Source organism: Oncorhynchus masou, chromosome 32 (assembly GCF_036934945.1).
Source record: "Oncorhynchus masou masou isolate Uvic2021 chromosome 32, UVic_Omas_1.1, whole genome shotgun sequence".
NCBI classification, from domain to species: domain Eukaryota; kingdom Metazoa; phylum Chordata; class Actinopteri; order Salmoniformes; family Salmonidae; genus Oncorhynchus; species Oncorhynchus masou.
Window position 1 is genome coordinate 653,059 of NC_088243.1, and position 19,726 is coordinate 672,784.

Genomic DNA, 19,726 nt, shown 5'->3' on the forward strand with positions numbered 1-19,726 from the left:
AAAATCCACATCTGATCAACTGGTCCTGTATCTCATCTCTAATCCCAAATCTTCTTTGATCAGTGAAATAAAAAATAAAAAATTGTGCCTGACTAGAAAGTGTAGCATACAAAATGTAGCATAGAACGTGTAGCATAGAAAGTGTAGCATACAAAATGTAGCATAGAACGTGTAGCATAGAACGTGTAGCATAGAATGTGTAGCATACAAAATGTAGCATAGAACGTGTAGCATAGAACGTGTAGCACAAAATGTAGCATAGAAAGTGTAGCATACAAAATGTAGCATAGAACGTGTAGCATAGAACGTGTAGTATAGAACGTGTAGCATAGAACGTGTAGCATATAGATCGAGCCCGTATACAGTATGCTCATGGTGAGTATATGGTGATTTGCTAGGAAACGTAGCTGATAAATGGTCAGAAATGATCAGACTGAAAAAAGAGCAGCATACAGATCATATATATATATCTATCTGCTCACGTGATGTGTTAGGAAACATGGAGGTGGTGGAGGCCGATGTTCCAGTTGTTGTTGCGCAATTTAAGATGGGTTTATCTTTATGGCGCTGGGGCGTGTTGGAGGGTAAGTTTATAAAGAGGTTGTGTAACGCAGCAGAGAAAGCCAACGCTTCAATTCTCTGTCAAGGTTCAGTGAACGAGAGAGAGAGAGAGAGAGAGAGAGGGACAGAGAGAGAGAGAGGGACAGACAGAGAGAGGGACAGACAGAGAGAGAGGGACAGACAGAGAGAGAGAGGGAGAGAGAGAGAGACAGACAGACAGAGAGAGACAGAGGGACAGACAGAGAGAGAGGGACAGACAGAGAGAGAGAGGGACAGACAGAGAGAGAGAGGGATAGAGAGGGATAGAGAGAGAGAGAGACAGAGAGAGAGAGGGACAGAGAGAGAGAGGGACAGAGAGAGAGAGTGACAGAGAGGGACAGAGAGAGAGAGAGAGAGAGGGACAGAGAGAGAGAGCGAGAGGGACAGAGAGCGAGAGGGACAGAGAGAGAGAGGGACAGAGAGAGAGAGGGACAGAGAGAGAGAGGGACAGAGAGAGAGAGCGAGAGGGACAGAGAGCGAGACAGAGAGAGAGAGGGACAGAGAGAGAGAGAGAGAGAGAGAGAGAGAGAGAGAGAGAGGGAGAGAGAGAGCGAGAGGGACAGAGAGAGAGAGAGGGACAGAGGGAGAGACACAGAGAGAGAGGGACAGAGAGAGAGAGGGACAGAGAGAGCGAGGGACAGAGAGCGAGAGGGACAGAGAGCGAGAGGGACAGAGAGCGAGAGAGAGAGAGAGAGAGAGAGAGAGAGAGAGAGAGAGAGACTGGTTGCCACAAGAAAAGGACAACCAGTGAAGAACAAACACCATTGTAAATACAACCCATATTTATGCTTATTTATTTCCCCTTGCGTACTTTAACTATTTGTACATTGTTACAACACTGTATATTTATATATACATTATATATAGTATATATTAGATAAAGTATATATAGTATATATTATATAAAGTATATATTATATATATTATATAAAGTATATATTATATATATTATATATATTATATATATTATTATATATTATATATATTATATAAAGTATATATTATAAATATTAAATAAAGTATATATTATATATATTATATAAATTATATATATTTTATATATTATATAAAGTATATATTATATATATTATTAAAAAGTATATATTATATATATATATATAAGTATATATTATATATATTATATATTGTATATATTATATAAAGTATATATTATATATATTAAATAAAGTATATATTATATATAGTATACATTATATAAAGTATATATTATATATATTAAATAAAGTATATATTATATATATTAAATAAAGTATATATTATATATATTAAATAAAGTATATATTATATATATTATATAAAGTATATATTATATATATTAAATAAAGTATATATTATATATATTAAATAAAGTATATATTATATATATTAAATAAAGTATATATTATATATATTAAATAAAGTATATATTATATATATTAAATAAAGTATATATTATATATATTAAATAAAGTATATATTATATATATTAAATAAAGTATATATTATATATATTAAATAAAGTATATATTATATATATTACATAAAGTATATATTATATATATTAAATAAAGTATATATTATATATAGTATACATTATATAAAGTGCCGTCGGAAAGTATTCAGACCCCTTGACTTTTTTAACATTTTGGGAAGTTGCAGCCTTATTTTAAAATGGATTAAATAGATTTTTTCCTCCTCATCAATCTGCCTGCACACAATTGCCCGTAATGACAAAGCAAAAAACAGGATTTTATAAATGTTTGATAATTTATAAAAAAATATAGAAAAAAATGATATCACATTCACATAAGTATTCAGACCCTTTACTCAGTACTTGGTTGAAGCACCTTTGCCAGTGATAAGAGCCTCAAGTCTTCTTGGGTATGACGCTACAAGCTTGGCACACCTGTATTTGGGGAGTTTCTCCCATTCTTCTCTGCAGATCCTCTCAAGCTCTGTCAGGTTAGATGGAGAGTGTTGCTGCACAGCTATTTTCAGGTCTCTCCGGAGATGTTCAATCTGGTTCAAGTCTGGGCCACTCAAGGACATTCAGAGAATTGTCCTGAAGCCCTTCCTGTCTTGGCTGTGTGTTTAGGTTCGTTGTCCTGTTGGAAGGTGAACCTTCACCCCAGTCTGAGGTCCTGAGGGATCTGGAGCAGGTTTTCATCAAGGATCTCTCTGTACTTTGCTCCGTTCATCTTTGCCTCGATCCTGACTAGTCTCCCAGTCACTTCCACTGAAAAACATCCCCACAGCATGATGCTGCCACCACCATGCTTCACCGTAGGGATAGTGCCAGGTTTCCTCAGATGTGACGCTCGGCATTCAGGCCAAAGTGTTCATTCTTGGTTTCATCAGACCACAGAATCATGTTTCTCAAGGTCTGAGAGTCTTTAGGTGCCTTTTGGCAAACTCCAAGCAGGCTTGGAGTCATGTGCCTTATACTGAGGAGTGGCTTCCGTCTGGCCACTGTACCATGAAGGCCTGATTGGTGGAGTGCTGCAGAGATGGTTTTCCTTCTGGAAGGTTCTGCCATCTCCACAGAGGAACTCTAGAGCTCTGTCAGAGTGACCATCGGGTTCTTGGTCACCTCCCCGACCAAGGCCGTTCTCCCACGATTGCTCAGTTTGTCTGGGCAGCCAGCTCTAGGAAGAGTATTGGTGGTTCCAAACTTCTTCCATTTAAGAATGACGGAGGCCACTGTGTTCTTGGGGACCTTCAATGCTGCAGACATTTTTTGGTACCCTTCCCCAGAACTGTGCCTTGACAGAATCCTGTCTTGGAGCTCTATGGACAATTCCTTCGACCTCATGGCTTGGTTTTTGCTTTGAAATGCACTGTCAAATGTGGGACCTTATATAGACAGGTGTGTGCCTTTCCAAATCATCCAATCAATTGAATTTACCTCAGGTGGGATACCAATCAAATTGTAGAAACATCTCAAGGATGATAAATGGAAACAGGATGCACCTGAGCTCAATGTCGAGTCTCACAGCAAAGGGTCTGAATACTTATGTAAATAAGGTGTTTCTGTTTTTTATTTTTTTTAATACATTTGCAAAAAATTCTAAATTCTAAAAAAACAGTTTTTGCTTTGTCATTATGGGGTATTGTGTGAAGATTGCTGAGGCTGTAACGTTACAACATTTGGAAAAAGTCAAGGGGTATGAAAGCACTGTACCTTTAAATATGTCTTGGCTGAAAATAGGCAAGACATCTTTTCAATAATCCACAATCTCTCTGCCTACAATCGTTTTCCATGGTAGAAAATCTGATTATGATACCTGGTCTGTATTGAAGAAGCAGTCTGTTGCAATACTCGTGCTTTTTCATTGTCTTTGCTTATTTATAAACTGCTGTGAAATATATTTTGTACCTCAAAATATTGTATTTTCAGCTGTTTGAAGCTGGTGTACAAAACCAAAAGTAAAATACGCAAATACGAAATTTAAGAATGGGGAAGCATAGAAATAGAGCACGTAGAACAGATCTACAGCTTCCTAGACTGACTTTCAATGAGAATGACAGATCTATAACACACATTTCTATGTGAATTTGGTTGGGTCGCCCAAAAAGTTTAATATTTCAGCTTGAAGTGATAGTGATATCTGTCTATCCCTCCTCAGTAACAGTGTAAGGGCAGTCCCTCAGTAACAGTGTAAGGGTAGTCCCTCAGTAACAGTGAAAGGGTAGTCCCTCAGTAACAGATTAAGGGTAGTCCCTCAGTAACAGTGTAAGGGTAGTCCCTCAGTAACAGATTAAGGGCAGTCCCTCAGTAACAGTGTAAGGGTAGTCCCTCAGTAACAGATTAAGGGCAGTCCCTCAGTAACAGTGTAAGGGTAGTCCCTCAGTAACAGTGTAAGTGTAGTCCCTCAGTAACAGTGTAAGGGTAGTCCCTCAGTAACAGATTAAGGGCAGTCCCTCAGTAACAGTGTAAGGGTAGTCCCTCAGTAACAGATTAAGGGCAGTCCCTCAGTAACAGTGTAAGGGTAGTCCCTCAGTAACAGTGTAAGGGTAGTCCCTCAGTAACAGTGTAAAGGTAGTCCCTCAGTAACAGTGTAAGGGTAGTCCCTCAGTAACAGTGTAAGGGTAGTCCCTCAGTAACAGTGTAAGGGTAGTCCCTCAGTAACAGTGTAAGGGCAGTCCCTCAGTAACAGATTAAGGGTAGTCCCTCAGTAACAGATTAAGGGTAGTCCCTCAGTAACAGTGTAAAGGTAGTCCCTCAGTAACAGTGTAAGGGCAGTCCCTCAGTAACAGATTAAGGGTAGTCCCTCAGTAACAGTGTAAGGGTAGTCCCAGTAACAGTGTAAAGGTAGTCCCTCAGTAACAGTGTAAGGGTAGTCCCTCAGTAACAGTGTAAGGGTAGTCCCTCAGTAACAGATTAAGGGCAGTCCCTCAGTAACAGTGTAAGGGTAGTCCCAGTAACAGTGTAAGGGTAGTCCCTCAGTAACAGTGTAAGGGTAGTCCCTCAGTAACAGTGTAAGGGTAGTCCCTCAGTAACAGATTAAGGGCAGTCCCTCAGTAACAGTGTAAGGGCAGTCCCTCAGTAACAGTGTAAGGGCAGTCCCTCAGTAACAGTGTAAGGGCAGTCCCTCAGTAACAGTGTAAGGGTAGTCCCTCAGTAACAGTGTAAGGGTAGTCCCTCAGTAACAGTGTAAGGGTAGTCCCTCAGTAACAGATTAAGGGCAGTCCCTCAGTAACAGATTAAGGGCAGTCCCTCAGTAACAGTGTAAGGGCAGTCCCTCAGTAACAGTGTAAGGGCAGTCCCTCAGTAACAGTGTAAGGGCAGTCCCTCAGTAACAGATTAAGGGCAGTCCCTCAGTAACAGTGTAAGGGTAGTCCCTCAGTAACAGTGTAAAGGTAGTCCCTCAGTAACAGTGTAAGGGTAGTCCCTCAGTAACAGTGTAAGGGCAGTCCCTCAGTAACAGTGTAAGGGTAGTCCCTCAGTAACAGTGTAAGGGTAGTCCCTCAGTAACAGATTAAGGGCAGTCCCTCAGTAACAGTGTAAGGGTAGTCCCAGTAACAGTGTAAGGGTAGTCCCTCAGTAACAGTGTAAGGGTAGTCCCTCAGTAACAGTGTAAGGGTAGTCCCTCAGTAACAGATTAAGGGCAGTCCCTCAGTAACAGTGTAAGGGCAGTCCCTCAGTAACAGTGTAAGGGCAGTCCCTCAGTAACAGTGTAAGGGCAGTCCCTCAGTAACAGTGTAAGGGTAGTCCCTCAGTAACAGTGTAAGGGTAGTCCCTCAGTAACAGTGTAAGGGTAGTCCCTCAGTAACAGTAAGGGCAGTCCCTCAGTAACAGTGTAAGGGTAGTCCCTCAGTAACAGTGTAAGGGCAGTCCCTCAGTAACAGTGTAAGGGCAGTCCCTCAGTAACAGTGTAAGGGTAGTCCCTCAGTAACAGTGTAAGGGTAGTCCCTCAGTAACAGTGTAAGGGCAGTCCCTCAGTAACAGTGTAAGGGCAGTCCCTCAGTAACAGATTAAGGGCAGTCCCTCAGTAACAGTGTAAGGGCAGTCCCTCAGTAACAGTGTAAGGGTAGTCCCTCAGTAACAGTGTAAGGGTAGTCCCCCAGTAACAGATTAAGGGCAGTCCCTCAGTAACAGTGTAAGGGCAGTCCCTCAGTAACAGTGTAAGGGCAGTCCCTCAGTAACAGTGTAAAGGTAGTCCCTCAGTAACAGTGTAAGGGTAGTCCCTCAGTAACAGTGTAAGGGTAGTCCCTCAGTAACAGTGTAAGGGTAGTCCCTCAGTAACAGATTAAGGGCAGTCCCTCAGTAACAGTGTAAGGGTAGTCCCTCAGTAACAGTGTAAGGGCAGTCCCTCAGTAACAGTGTAAGGGCAGTCCCTCAGTAACAGTGTAAGGGTAGTCCCTCAGTAACAGTGTAAGGGTAGTCCCTCAGTAACAGTGTAAGGGCAGTCCCTCAGTAACAGTGTAAGGGCAGTCCCTCAGTAACAGATTAAGGGCAGTCCCTCAGTAACAGTGTAAGGGCAGTCCCTCAGTAACAGTGTAAGGGTAGTCCCTCAGTAACAGTGTAAGGGTAGTCCCTCAGTAACAGATTAAGGGCAGTCCCTCAGTAACAGTGTAAGGGCAGTCCCTCAGTAACAGTGTAAGGGCAGTCCCTCAGTAACAGTGTAAAGGTAGTCCCTCAGTAACAGTGTAAGGGTAGTCCCTCAGTAACAGTGTAAAGGTAGTCCCTCAGTAACAGTGTAAGGGTAGTCCCCCAGTAACAGATTAAGGGCAGTCCCTCAGTAACAGATTAAGGGCAGTCCCTCAGTAACAGTGTAAGGGCAGTCCCTCAGTAACAGTGTAAAGGTAGTCCCTCAGTAACAGTGTAAGGGTAGTCCCCCAGTAACAGATTAAGGGCAGTCCCTCAGTAACAGATTAAGGGCAGTCCCTCAGTAACAGTGTAAGGGCAGTCCCTCAGTAACAGTGTAAGGGCAGTCCCTCAGTAACAGTGTAAAGGTAGTCCCTCAGTAACAGTGTAAGGGTAGTCCCTCAGTAACAGATTAAGGGAAGCCCTCAGTAACAGTGTAAGGGCAGTCCCTCAGTAACAGTGTAAGGGCAGTCCCTCAGTAACAGTGTAAAGGTAGTCCCTCAGTAACAGTGTAAGGGTAGTCCCTCAGTAACAGATTAAGGGTAGTCCCTCAGTAACAGTGTAAAGGTAGTCCCTCAGTAACAGATTAAGGGCATATTTGGCTTCTACCACCTCATAAAACTTGCCCACTCCTAGACGTTGAGGTTCATGTTTTTCTTGAGAGAGACATCTGTACTTTGGCAAGCGTCGAATGCTTTGTTATGTTAACCTTGCAGGCCCTGCTAGTCCAAAGTCTACTGAGATAGTAGTTAGCAATTAGAGATGGTTTATGAGGAAATGGCTTCACAGCAGCACCACAGAGGTATAGTTGACCTTAAATAATTATATTATTTATGTTTCCTTACCTTGAAAGTAGGTGTATGGACCAGAATAGATTGCGATCTACATTCTGTCTCTGTATACACAGTGACAGCCACTATTAACGAACGTCAGCTGACTAAATCAACTATGAGAGAATGAATGAACTCAACCTCAATGAACCTTTATCCCCAAAATCACCTCAAAGTAACTTCAAATCAAGTCACTGAGTTGCACACTACCTTCTGAAGGTGAAAAGGGTTGCAATCATTCAACAAAGTATATTGGAGAAGAAAGCGTGTACCTTCAGACAAGCTGTTTTCTGTGTATTCTGTGTTTTCTGTGTATTCTGTGTTGTCTGTGTATTCTGTGTATTCTGTGTATTCTGTGTATTCTGTGTTTTCTGTGTATTCTGTGTTGTCTGTGTATTCTGTGTATTCTGTGTATTCTGTGTACTGTGTATTCTGTGTATTCTGTGTATTCTGTGTTTTCTGTGTATTCTGTGTTTTCTGTGTATTCTGTGTTGTCTGTGTATTCTGTGTACTGTGTATTCTGTGTATTCTGTGTACTGGGTATTCTGTGTATTCTGTGTTTTCTGTGTATTCTGTGTTGTCTGTGTATTCTGTGTTTTCTGTGTTGTCTGTGTATTCTGTGTATTGTGTTGTATTCTGTGTATTCTGTGTATTCTGTGTATTCTGTGTATTCTGTGTATTCTGTGTATTCTGTGTATTCTGTGTATTCTGTGTTGTCTGTGTTGTCTGTGTTTTCTGTGTTTTCTGTGCATTCTGTGTTTTCTGTGTTTTCTGTGTAATGTCAGTTAATGTCAGCACCACTTGACCAGCTGAGATTCCTGGTCCATGGAACCGTTGCTGGTGAATAAAGGAGGTTCTGATTGTGAATCTCCAGGTCAATGTCCGGATCACCACAATGGATGCTGAGCTGGAGTTCTCCATTCTTCCCAGCACCACCGGCAAACAGTTGTTCGATCAGGTCAGTTCACATTCACCAACTAACTAACTAACTAACTCTCTCTCGCACGCACGCACGCCCTCCCTCCCTCCCTCCCTCACTCACTCACTCACTCACTCACTCACTCACTCACTCACTCACTCACTCACTCACTCACTCACTCACTCAATCACTAACTAACTCTCACACACACTAAGTCTCTCTCACACACAAACAACACACACACACACACACACACACACACACACACACACACACACACACACACACACCCTCACTAACTAACTAACTAACTAACTAACTAACTCTCACACACACTAAGTCTCTCACACACACTCACTCCCTCCCTCACACACTCCCTCCCTCCCTCCCTCCCTCACTAACTAACTAACTAATTAACTAACTAATTAACTAAATAACTAACTAACTAACTAAGTCTCACACACACTCCCTTACTCACTAACTAACTAACTAACTAACTAACTAACTAACTAACCAACCAACCAAGTCTCACACACACACACTCCCTCACAAACTAACCCATCTCATTATAATGACCATGTTGTAGGAAAAGGTGAACAAGATTTTGTAAAAATATATATTCGTCAGTGTCACGTCTCTCCAGTGTAAAACGTTTCTTTTGTTTGTCTCTCCGTCTCCTCTGTTTTCTCCAGGTGTCCAGAACGGTCGGTCTGCGGGAGCTCTGGTACTTCGGCCTGCTGTTCGTCAACAACAAAGGGTTCCAAACGTGGCTGAAGTTTGATAAAAAGGTAAGTTGGTGTGTGTGATCCAGCGGTGACAGCTCTGTATGCCTGAGTCGGCGTGGGTTGGAACCCGACTCGCTGCTCTGTATGCCTGAGTCGGGGTGGGTTGGAATCCGACTCGCTGCTCTGTATGCCTGAGTCGGGGTGGGTTGGAATCCGACTCGCTGCTCTGTATGCCTGAGTCGGGGTGGGTTGGAATCCGACTCGCTGCTCTGTATGCCTGAGTCGGCGTGGGTTGGAATCCGACTCGCTGCTCTGTATGCCTGAGTCGGGGTGGGTTGGAATCCGACTCGCTGCTCTGTATGCCTGAGTCGGCGTGGGTTGGAATCCGACTCGCTGCTCTGTATGCCTGAGTCGGGGTGGGGTTGGAACCCGACTCGCTGCTCTGTGCCTGAGTGCCTGGAACCCGAGTCTGCTCTGTATGCCTGAGTGGGTTGGAACCCGACTCGCTGCTCTGTATGCCTGAGTCGGCGTGGGTTGGAATCCGACTCGCTGCTCTGTATGCCTGAGTCGGCGTGGGTTGGAACCCGACTCGCTGCTCTGTATGCCTGAGTCGGCGTGGGTTGGAACCCGACTCGCTGCTCTGTATGCCTGAGTCGGCGTGGGTTGGAACCCGACTCGCTGCTCTGTATGCCTGAGTCGGCGTGGGTTGGAACCCGACTCGCTGCTCTGTATGCCTGAGTCGGCGTGGGTTGGAACCCGACTCGCTGCTCTGTATGCCTGAGTCGGCGTGGGTTGGAATCCGACTCGCTGCTCTGTATGCCTGAGTCGGCGTGGGTTGGAACCCGACTCGCTGCTCTGTATGCCTGAGTCGGCGTGGGTTGGAACCCGACTCGCTGCTCTGTATGCCTGAGTCGGCGTGGGTTGGAACCCGACTCGCTGCTCTGTATGCCTGAGTCGGCGTGGGTTGGAACCCGACTCGCTGCTCTGTATGCCTGAGTCGGCGTGGGTTGGAATCCGACTCGCTGCTCTGTATGCCTGAGTCGGCGTGGGTTGGAATCCGACTCGCTGCTCTGTATGCCTGATTCGGGGTGGGGTTGGAACCCGACTCGCTGCTCTGTATGCCTGAGTCGGCGTGGGTTGGAATCCGACTCGCTGCTCTGTATGCCTGAGTCGGGGTGGGGTTGGAACCCGACTCGCTGCTCTGTATGCCTGAGTCGGCGTGGGTTGGAATCCGACTCGCTGCTCTGTATGCCTGAGTCGGCGTGGGTTGGAATCCGATCGCTGCTCTGTATGCCTGAGTCGGCGTGGGTTGGAACCCGACTCGCTGCTCTGTATGCCTGAGTCGGCGTGGGTTGGAATCCGACTCGCTGCTCTGTATGCCTGAGTCGGCGTGGGTTGGAATCCGACTCGCTGCTCTGTATGCCTGAGTCGGCGTGGGTTGGAACCCGACTCGCTGCTCTGTATGCCTGAGTCGGCGTGGGTTGGAATCCGACTCGCTGCTCTGTATGCCTGAGTCGGCGTGGGTTGGAACTATGGTCCCACTTAATCCATTCTAGACATAGCAATGTAACCTACCCCTGATTTATTGTGTAGGGCAGTGGTATTCAAACCTTTTCATGGGGGGACCCCATTGGTTTCTGTCAGAATTTAGGCGACCTCAATTTATTTCCTTTAGAATTTAGGCAACCCCAATTTGTTTCCGTCAAAATTTATCACGACCCCATTTTTTCCCCCATAAGAATTTCTCACGACCCCACCCCAACTCCAATGACACAACCTTAAAATCTGTAAATTTCGCATTTTTACATTGATGGGTTCAGATTTCTAAACTTTAAAATATTGTTAATCATCAGTTATAGTAGAGACATGAGGGATGCGGTAGTCTGGTTTCCACACCAGAAGTTAATGGGTATCGGTAGGAGGAAGGTATATGATGGAGGCAATTTAAGCTTGAAATGTACTGAGTGAAGTAAAGACGATCACATGGTTGCAGTCGCTGATCATGGTGGAGAGATGTGGTTTAGTGAGGAATGGGGGTCGAGGTCAGGTCAGATCACATTAAGGGAGAAGGAACAGTTTGTTGCCCGCATCACTTGCTGCCTAGCAATAAGGATGTAATGTTTCGAGAGAGTCCACCCAAGTCAGGGTGCATTTGCAAATACATGTACATTTCAAAAAAATCCTACAATGTGATTTTCTGGATTTTTTTTCTTCTCATTTTGTCTGTCATAGTTGAAGTGTACCGATGATGAAAATTACAGGCCTCTCTCATCTTTTTAAGTTGGAGAACTTGCACAATTGGTGGCTGACTAAATACCCCACTGTATATTACCACTGGGGAATACATGTATTTGTCTTGTGCTGCTTGTACCAACCCAATGGGTGAATAAACTCGGTTTAAGCTTTTACATATGACATATGACCTTAAATTCATTGCAAAATAAAATAAAATCCAATTCATTTACTCAATAACATTTTATTTTTCAAATGATCTCTCTCAGAAACGTGTGTATATTGTCCCAGATATTCATCTGTACTTTTTTATTCCTAATATAAATTCATAAATACATATTTTGGCAACCCCACTGCTGTTTCCCCTGACGTTGAATACCACTGACATGGGGGTTACTCATGTCATAACCACACCCCCCCATCATCCCCTCTCCTCTCCTCCTCTCTCCCTTTCATCTCCTCCCCTTTCCTCTCTCCTCTCCTGTCTCCCTCTCCTCTCTGCCCCATCCTCTCCTCTCCTCCTCTCTCCCTTTCCTCTCCTCCCCTCTCATCCTCTCTCCCCTCCTTTCCCATGCTCTCCTCTCCTCCCCTTTCCTCTCTCCTCTCCTGTATCCCTCTCCTTTCTGTCCCATCCTCTCCTTTCCTCTCTCCTCTCCTGTCTCCCTCTCCTCTCTGTCCCATCCTCTCCTCTCCTCCTCTCTCCCTTTCCTCCCTCCCCTCTCATCCTCTCTGACCCCTCCTTTCCCATGCTCTCCTCTCCTCCCCTTTCCTCTCTCCTCTCCTGTATCCCTCTCCTTTCTGTCCCATCCTCTCCTTTCCTCTCTCCTCTCCTGTCTCCCTCTCCTCTCTGTCCCATCCTCTCCTCTCCTCCCCTTTCCTCTCTCCTCTCCTGTCTCCCTCTCCTCTCTGTCCCATCCTCTCCTCTCCTCCCCTTTCCTCTCTCCCCTCCTGTCTCCCTCTCCTCTCTGACCCATCCTCTCCTCTCCTCCCCTTTCCTCTCTCCTCTCCTGTCTCCCTCTCCTTTCTGTCCCATCCTCTCCTCTCCTCCCCTTTCCTCTCTCCTCTCCTGTCTCCCTCTCCTCTCTGACCCATCCTCTCCTCCCCTTTCCTCTCTCCTCTCCTGTCTCCCTCTCCTCTCTGTCCCATCCTCTCCTCTCCTCCCCTTTCCTCTCTCCTCTCCTGTCTCCCTCTCCTCTCTGCCCCATCCTCTCCTCTCCTCCCCTCTCCTCTCTCATCTCCTGTCTCCCTCTCCTCTCTGACCCATCCTCTCCTCCCCTTTCCTCTCTCCTCTCCTGTATCCCTCTCCTCTCTCCTCTCCTGTCTCCCTCTCCTCTCTGTCCCATCCTCTCCTCTCCTCCCTTTCCCTCTCTCCTCTCCTGTATCCCTCTCCTCTCTGCCCCATCCTCTCCTCTCCTCCCTTTCCTCTCTCCTCTCCTGTCTCCCTCTCCTCTCTGTCCCATCCTCTCCCTCATCCTCCCCCTTTCCCTCTCTCATCTCCTGTCTCCCTCTCCTCTCTGACCCCCTCCCTCTCCCAGGAAGTAAAGAAAGAGGTTCTCCTCCCCTTTCCCTCTCCTCTCCTGTATCCACCTTCTGTTCTTCTGCCCCATCCTCTCCTCTCATCTCCTCCCCTTTCCTCTCTCCTCTCATCTCCTGTCTCCCTCTCCCCTCCTTTCCCATCCTCTCCTCCCCTTTCCTCTCTCCTCTCCTGTCTCCCTCTCCTCTCTGCCCCATCCTCTCCTCATCTCCTCCCCTTTCCTCTCTCCTCTCATCTCCTGTCTCCCTCTCCCCTCCTTTCCCATCCTCTCCTCCCCTTTCCTGAACTCCTCTCCTGTATCCCTCTCAGTGTCTGACCCATGGATCTCCTCATCTCCTCCCCTTTCCTCTCTCCTCTCATCTCCTGTCTCCCTCTCCTCTCTGACCCATCCTCTCCTTTCCTCTCTCCTCTCATCTCCTGTATCCCTCTCCTCTCTGCCCCATCCTCTCCTCTCCTCCCCTTTCCTCTCTCCTCTCCTATCTCCCTCTCCTCTCTGACCCATCCTCTCCTCTCATCTCCTTCCCTTTCCTCTCTCCTCTCATCTCCTGTCGCCCACTCCTCTCTGCCCCCCTCCCAGGTGATATCCCAGGAAGTAAAGAAAGAGGTTCCTCTCCAGTTCCGTTTCCGGGCCAAGTTCTACCCAGAGGATGTGGCTGAGGAGCTGATCCAGGAGAGCACCCAGAAACTGTTCTTCCTGCAGGTAACACGCACGCACGCACGCACGCACACACACACACACACACACACACACACAGACAGAGACCCCCCTCCCCCACGTGATCCAGACGTTTGTCTTCCACCTCCAGGTGAAGGAGGACATCCTAACTGATGAGGTGTACTGCCCTCCAGAGTCTGCTGTTCTGCTAGCCTCCTACTCTGTACAGGCCAAGTTTGGAGACTTCAATAAGGAGACACACCAGAATGGTTACCTGACCAATGAACGCCTGCTGCCCAAGAGGTGAGTCAGTGTGGAGAAGGGGGTGGATGAACCTCCAGATGGAGAAGCAGCAGGGGGTGGATGAACCTCCAGATGGAGAGGTGGTGGATGAACCTCCAGATGGAGAAGCAGCAGGGGGTGGATGAACCTCCAGATGGAGAGGTGGTGGATGAACATCCAGATGGAGAAGCAGCAGGGGGTGGATGAACCTCCAGATGGAGAAGGGGGTGGATGAACCTCCCGATGGAGAAGCAGCAGAGGGTGGATGAACCTCCAGATGGAGAACGGGGTGGATGAACCTCCAGATGGAGAAGCAGTAGGGGGTGGATGAACCTCCAGATGGAGAAGGGGTGGATGAACCTCCAGATGGAGAAGCAGCAGGGGGGGTGAACCTCCAGATGGAGAAGCAGCAGGGGGTGGATGAACCTCCAGATGGAGAAGGGGTGGATGAACCTCCAGATGGAGAAGGGGGTGGATGAACCTCCAGATGGAAAAGGGGTGGATGAACCTCCAGATGGAGAAGGGGGTGGATGAACCTCCAGATGGTGGCTGTATGACTTGTTCATTACAGAATTAATACCCATATATCTAATATATATATATATATAATACCAAGACCCCAACTTCAAACTCAAGTGTTCTCACTTCCTGTTATTTTATGGCAAAATTAGCATCATAAGCAACAGGTGTATGGTGTGGTATATGTACGACATGCTGTCTGTGCTTGAGGTAAGGTGTTATATTACAGTAAGACATGTGCTTGATGTGGGTGTGCATTACACAGCCTCACGAAACCTACAGTACTGTATGTGATATCAACAGAGAGGTATATTTTCTGGGTGATTTGAATATTTACTGGCTCTAATCAAGCTGCCTACTCAAGACAATGGGTGTGGATGAACCTCCAGATGGAGAAGGGTGTGGATGAACCTCCAGATGGCTCTAATCAAGCTGCCTACTCAAGACAATGGGTGTGGATGAACATCCAGATGGAGAAGGGTGTGGATGAACCTCCAGATGGCTCTAATCAAGCTGGCCACTCAAGAAAATGCTTCAAACTGTAACCAGTAGCTGCAACCTGGTTCAGGTTACCAGTCAACCTACCAGGGTATTTACAAACAACACAGGAATTAAATCATCATGTATTGATCACATCTTTACTAACGCTGCAGAGATTTGCTCTAAAGTAGTATCCAGATGCATCAGATGTAGTGATCACAATACAGCATAGCAATATCTAGGAAAACCACAGGCTGGGCCTAATGTAGTGTATAAGAGGTCAGGCTGGGCCTAATATAGTGTATAAGAGGTCAGGCTGGGCCTAATATAGTGTATAAGAGGTCAGGCTGGGCCTAATATAGTGTATAAGAGGTCAGGCTGGGCCTAATATAGTGTATAAGAGGTCAGGCTGGGCCTAATATAGTGTATAAGAGGTCAGGCTGGGCCTAATATAGTGTATAAGAGGTCAGGCTGGGCCTAATATAGTGTATAAGAGGTCAGGCTGGGCCTAATCTAGTGTATAAGAGGTCAGGCTGGGCCTAATATAGTGTATAAGAGGTCAGGCTGGGCCTAATATAGTGTATAAGAGGTCAGGCTGGGCCTAATATAGTGTATAAGAGGTCAGGCTGGGCCTAATATAGTGTATAAGAGGTCAGGCTGGGCCTAATATAGTGTATAAGAGGTCAGGCTGGGCCTAATATAGTATATAAGAGGTCAGGCTGGGCCTAATATAGTGTATAGGAGGTCAGGCTGGGCCTAATATAGTATATAAGAGGTCAGGCTGGGCCTAATATAGTATATAAGAGGTCAGGCTGGGCCTAATATAGTGTATAAGAGGTCAGGCTGGGCCTAATATAGTGTATAAGAGGTCAGGCTGGGCCTAATATAGTGTATAAGAGGTCAGACTGGGCCTAATATAGTATATAAGAGGTCAGGCTGGGCCTAATATAGTGTATAGGAGGTCAGGCTGGGCCTAATATAGTATATAAGAGGTCAGGCTGGGCCTAATATAGTATATAAGAGGTCAGGCTGGGCCTAATATAGTGTATAAGAGGTCAGGCTGGGCCTAATATAGTGTATAAGAGGTCAGGCTGGGCCTAATATAGTGTATAAGAGGTCAGGCTGGGCCTAATATAGTATATAAGAGGTCAGGCTGGGCCTAATATAGTGAATAAGAGTAATGTAATGTAATGTTAAATGTAAATGTAAATGTAACTAATATAGTGTATAAGAGGTCAGGCTGGGCCTAATATAGTGTATAAGAGGACAGGCTGGGCCTAATATAGTGTATAAGAGGACAGGCTGGGCCTAATGTAGTGTATAAGAGGTCAGGCTGGGCCTAATATAGTGTATAGGAGGTCAGGCTGGGCCTAATATAGTGTATAAGAGGTCTGGCTGGGCCTAATATAGTGTATAAGAGGTCAGGCTGGGCCTAATGTAGTGTATAAGAGGTCAGGCTGGGCCTAATATAGTGTATAGGAGGTCAGGCTGGGCCTAATATAGTGTATAAGAGGTCAGACTGGGGAAAAAGGCAAGCTCGGCTCCATCATTCATTGAATCAAATGACTCATTCATTACAAAACCCACTGATATTTCCAACTACTTTAATGATTTTTTCATTGGCAAGATTAGCAAACCTCGGCATGACATGTCAGACAATAACACATCCAAGTATATATCGGACCAAAGTATGAAAGACAAGCATTGTCCTTTTGAATTCCGTAAAGTCAGTGTGGAAGAGGTGAACAAATGATTGTTGTCAACAATGACAAGCCACCAGAGTCTTACAATCTGGATGGAAATGACTGAGGATAATAGCAGAGGATATTCCCACTCCTATTTGCCACATCTTCAATTTAAGTCTACTAGAAAGTGTGTTCCCTCAGGCCTGGAGGGAAGCTAAAGTCATTCCGCTACCCAAGAATAGTAAAGCCGCCTTTACTGGCTCAAATAGCCAACCAATCAGCCTGTTACCAACCCTTAGTAAACTTCTGGAAAGAATTGCGTTTGACCAGATACAATGTTATTTTACAGTAAACAAATTGACAACATACTTTCAGCACGCATATAGGAAGGACATTCAACAAGCACAGCACTAACCCTAACCCTAAATGGCTGATGATTGGCTGAGAGAAATTGATGATACAATGATTGTGGGGGCTGTTTTGTTAGACTTCAGTGCAGCTGTTGACATTATTGATCACAGTCTGCTGCTGGAAAAATGTATGTGTTATGGCTTTACACCCCCTGCTATATTGTGGATAAAGAGTTACTTGTCTAACAGAACACAGTGTTCTTTAATGGAAGCCTATACAACATTATCCAGGTAGAATCAGGAATTCCCCAGGGCAGCTGTTTAGGCCCCTTGCTTTTTTCAATCTTTACTAACGACATGCCACTGGCTTTAAGTAAAGCCAGTGTGTCAATGTATATGGATGACTCAACACTAAACACGTCAGCTACTACAGCGACTGAAATGACTGCAACACTTAACAAAGAGCTGCAGTTAGTTTCAGAATAGGTGGCAAGGAATAAGTTAGTCCTAAATATTTCAAAAGCTAAAAGCATTGTATTTGGGATAAATCAATCACTAAATCCTTAACCTCAACTAAATATTCTAATAAATCATGTGGAAATTGAGGCAAGTTGAGGTGACTAAACTGCTTGGAGTAACCCTGGACTGTAACCCTGAACTGCCATGGTCAAAACATATTGATACAACAGTAGCTAAGATGGGGAGAAGTCTGTCCATAATAAAGCACTGCTCTGCCTTCTTAACAACACTGTCAACAAGGCAGGTCCTACAGGCCCTAGTTTCTACCTTCTTAACAATACTATCAACAAGGCAGGTCCTACAGGCCCTAGTTTCTACCTTCTTAACAACACTATCAACAAGGCAGGTCCTACAGGCCCTAGTTTCTACCTTCTTAACAACACTGTCAACAAGGCAGGTCCTACAGGCCCTGGTTTCTACCTTCTTAACAGCACTATCAACAAGGCAGGTCCTACAGGCCCTAGTTTCTACCTTCTTAACAGCACTATCAACAAGGCAGGTCCTACAGGCTCTAGTTTCTACCTTCTTAACAGCACTATCAACAAGGCAGGTCCTACAGGCCCTAGTTTCTACCTTCTTAAAAGCACTATCAACAAGGCAGGTCCTACAGGCCCTAGTTTCTACCTTCTTAACAACACTATCAACAAGGCAGGTCCTACAGGCCCTAGTTATGTAGCACCTTGACTACTGTTCAGTCGTGTGGTCAGGTGCCACAAAGAGGGACTTGGGAAAATTGCAGTTGGCTCAGAACAGGGCAGCACGGCTGGCCCTTTAAAGTACACAGAGAGCTAACATTAATGACATGCATGTCATTCTCTCATGGCTCAAAGTGGAAGAGAGATTGACTTCATCACTACTTGTTTTTGTAAGAGGTTTTGACCGAGCTGTCTATTTTAAAATAATTGCACACAGCTTGGACACCCATGAAGAGTAGCTGCTGCCTTGGCAGGAACTAATAGTGATCCATAATAAACCCCAGGAAGAGTAGCTGCTGCCTTGGCAGGAACTAATAGGGATCCATAATAAACCCCAGGAAGAGTAGCTGCTGCCTTGGCAGGAACTAATGGAGATCCATAATAAACCCCAGGAAGAGTAGCTGCTGCCTTGGCAGGAACTAATGGGGATCCATAATAAACCCCAGGAAGAGTAGCTGCTGCCTTGACAGGAACTAATGGGGATCCATAATAAACCCCAGGAAGAGTAGCTGCTGCCTTGTCAGGAACTAATGGGGATCCATAATAAACCCCAGGAAGAGTAGCTGCTGCCTTGGCAGGAACTAATGGCGATCCATAACAAACCCCAGGAACTAATAGGGATCCATAATAAACCCCAGGAAGTGGCAGGAACTAATGGGGATCCATAATAAATAGACATACAGTGCTTTCGGAAAGTATTCAGACCCATTGACAATTTCCACATTTTGTTTTACGCTACAGCCTTATTCTAAAATGGATTAAATTGTTTTTTCCCCCTCATCAATCTACACACAATTCCCCATAATGACAAAGCAAAACTGTTTTTTACAAATTTTTACAATTTTATTCTAAATAATAAACTGAAATTTACACAAGTATTCAGACTCTTTACTCAGTACTTTGTTGAACACCTTTGGCAGTGATTACAGCCTCGAGTCTTCTTGGGTATGATGCTACAAGCTTGGCACACCTGTATTTGGGGAGTTTCTCCCATTCTTCTCTGCAGATTCTCTCAAGCTCTGTCAGTTTGGATGGGGAGCGTTGCTGTACAGCTATTTACAGGTCTCTCCAGTGATGTTCAACTGGGTTCAAGTCCGGGCTCTGGCTGGGCCACTCAAGGACATTCAGAGACTTGTTCCGAAGCCCCTCCTGCGTTATCTTGGCTGTGTGCTTAGTGTCGTTGAACTGTTGGAAGGTGAACCGTCGACCAAGTCTGAGGTCCTGAGCACTCTAGAGCCGGTTGTCATCAAGGACTTCTCTGTACTTTGTTTCCTCCAGATGTGATGCTTGGCATTCAAGCCAGAGTTCAATCTTGGATTCATCAGACCAGAGACTCTTGTTTATCATGGTCTGAGAGTCCTTTAGGTGCCTTTTGGTAAACTACCAGCGGGCTGTAATGTGCCTTTTACTGAGAAGTGGCTTCTGTCTGACTACTCTACCATGAAGGCTTGATTGGTGGGTTACTGTAGAGATGGTTGTTCTTCTGGAAGGTTCTGCCATTTCCACAGAGGAACTCTGGAGCTCCTTCAGAGTGACCATCAGGTTTGTGGTCACCTCCCTGACCAAGGCCCTTCTCCCCTGATTTCTCAGTAGGGCCAGGCGGCCAGCTCCAG

The 19,726-nt window shown here is 45.4% G+C and overlaps 1 protein-coding gene across 1 annotated transcript in view; it reads left to right on the forward strand.

Moving 5' to 3' along the window:
• Positions 1 to 19,726, forward strand: part of LOC135525443 (ezrin-like) — a 52,800-nt gene that overhangs the window by 6,430 nt on the left and 26,644 nt on the right. Inside the window, exons 2-5 of the mRNA XM_064953073.1 lie at positions 8,393 to 8,476; positions 9,130 to 9,225; positions 13,506 to 13,628; positions 13,735 to 13,886. Of these exons, the coding sequence (XP_064809145.1) occupies positions 8,393 to 8,476; positions 9,130 to 9,225; positions 13,506 to 13,628; positions 13,735 to 13,886 (455 nt within the window). The remainder of the gene's footprint in view (positions 1 to 8,392; positions 8,477 to 9,129; positions 9,226 to 13,505; positions 13,629 to 13,734; positions 13,887 to 19,726) is intronic.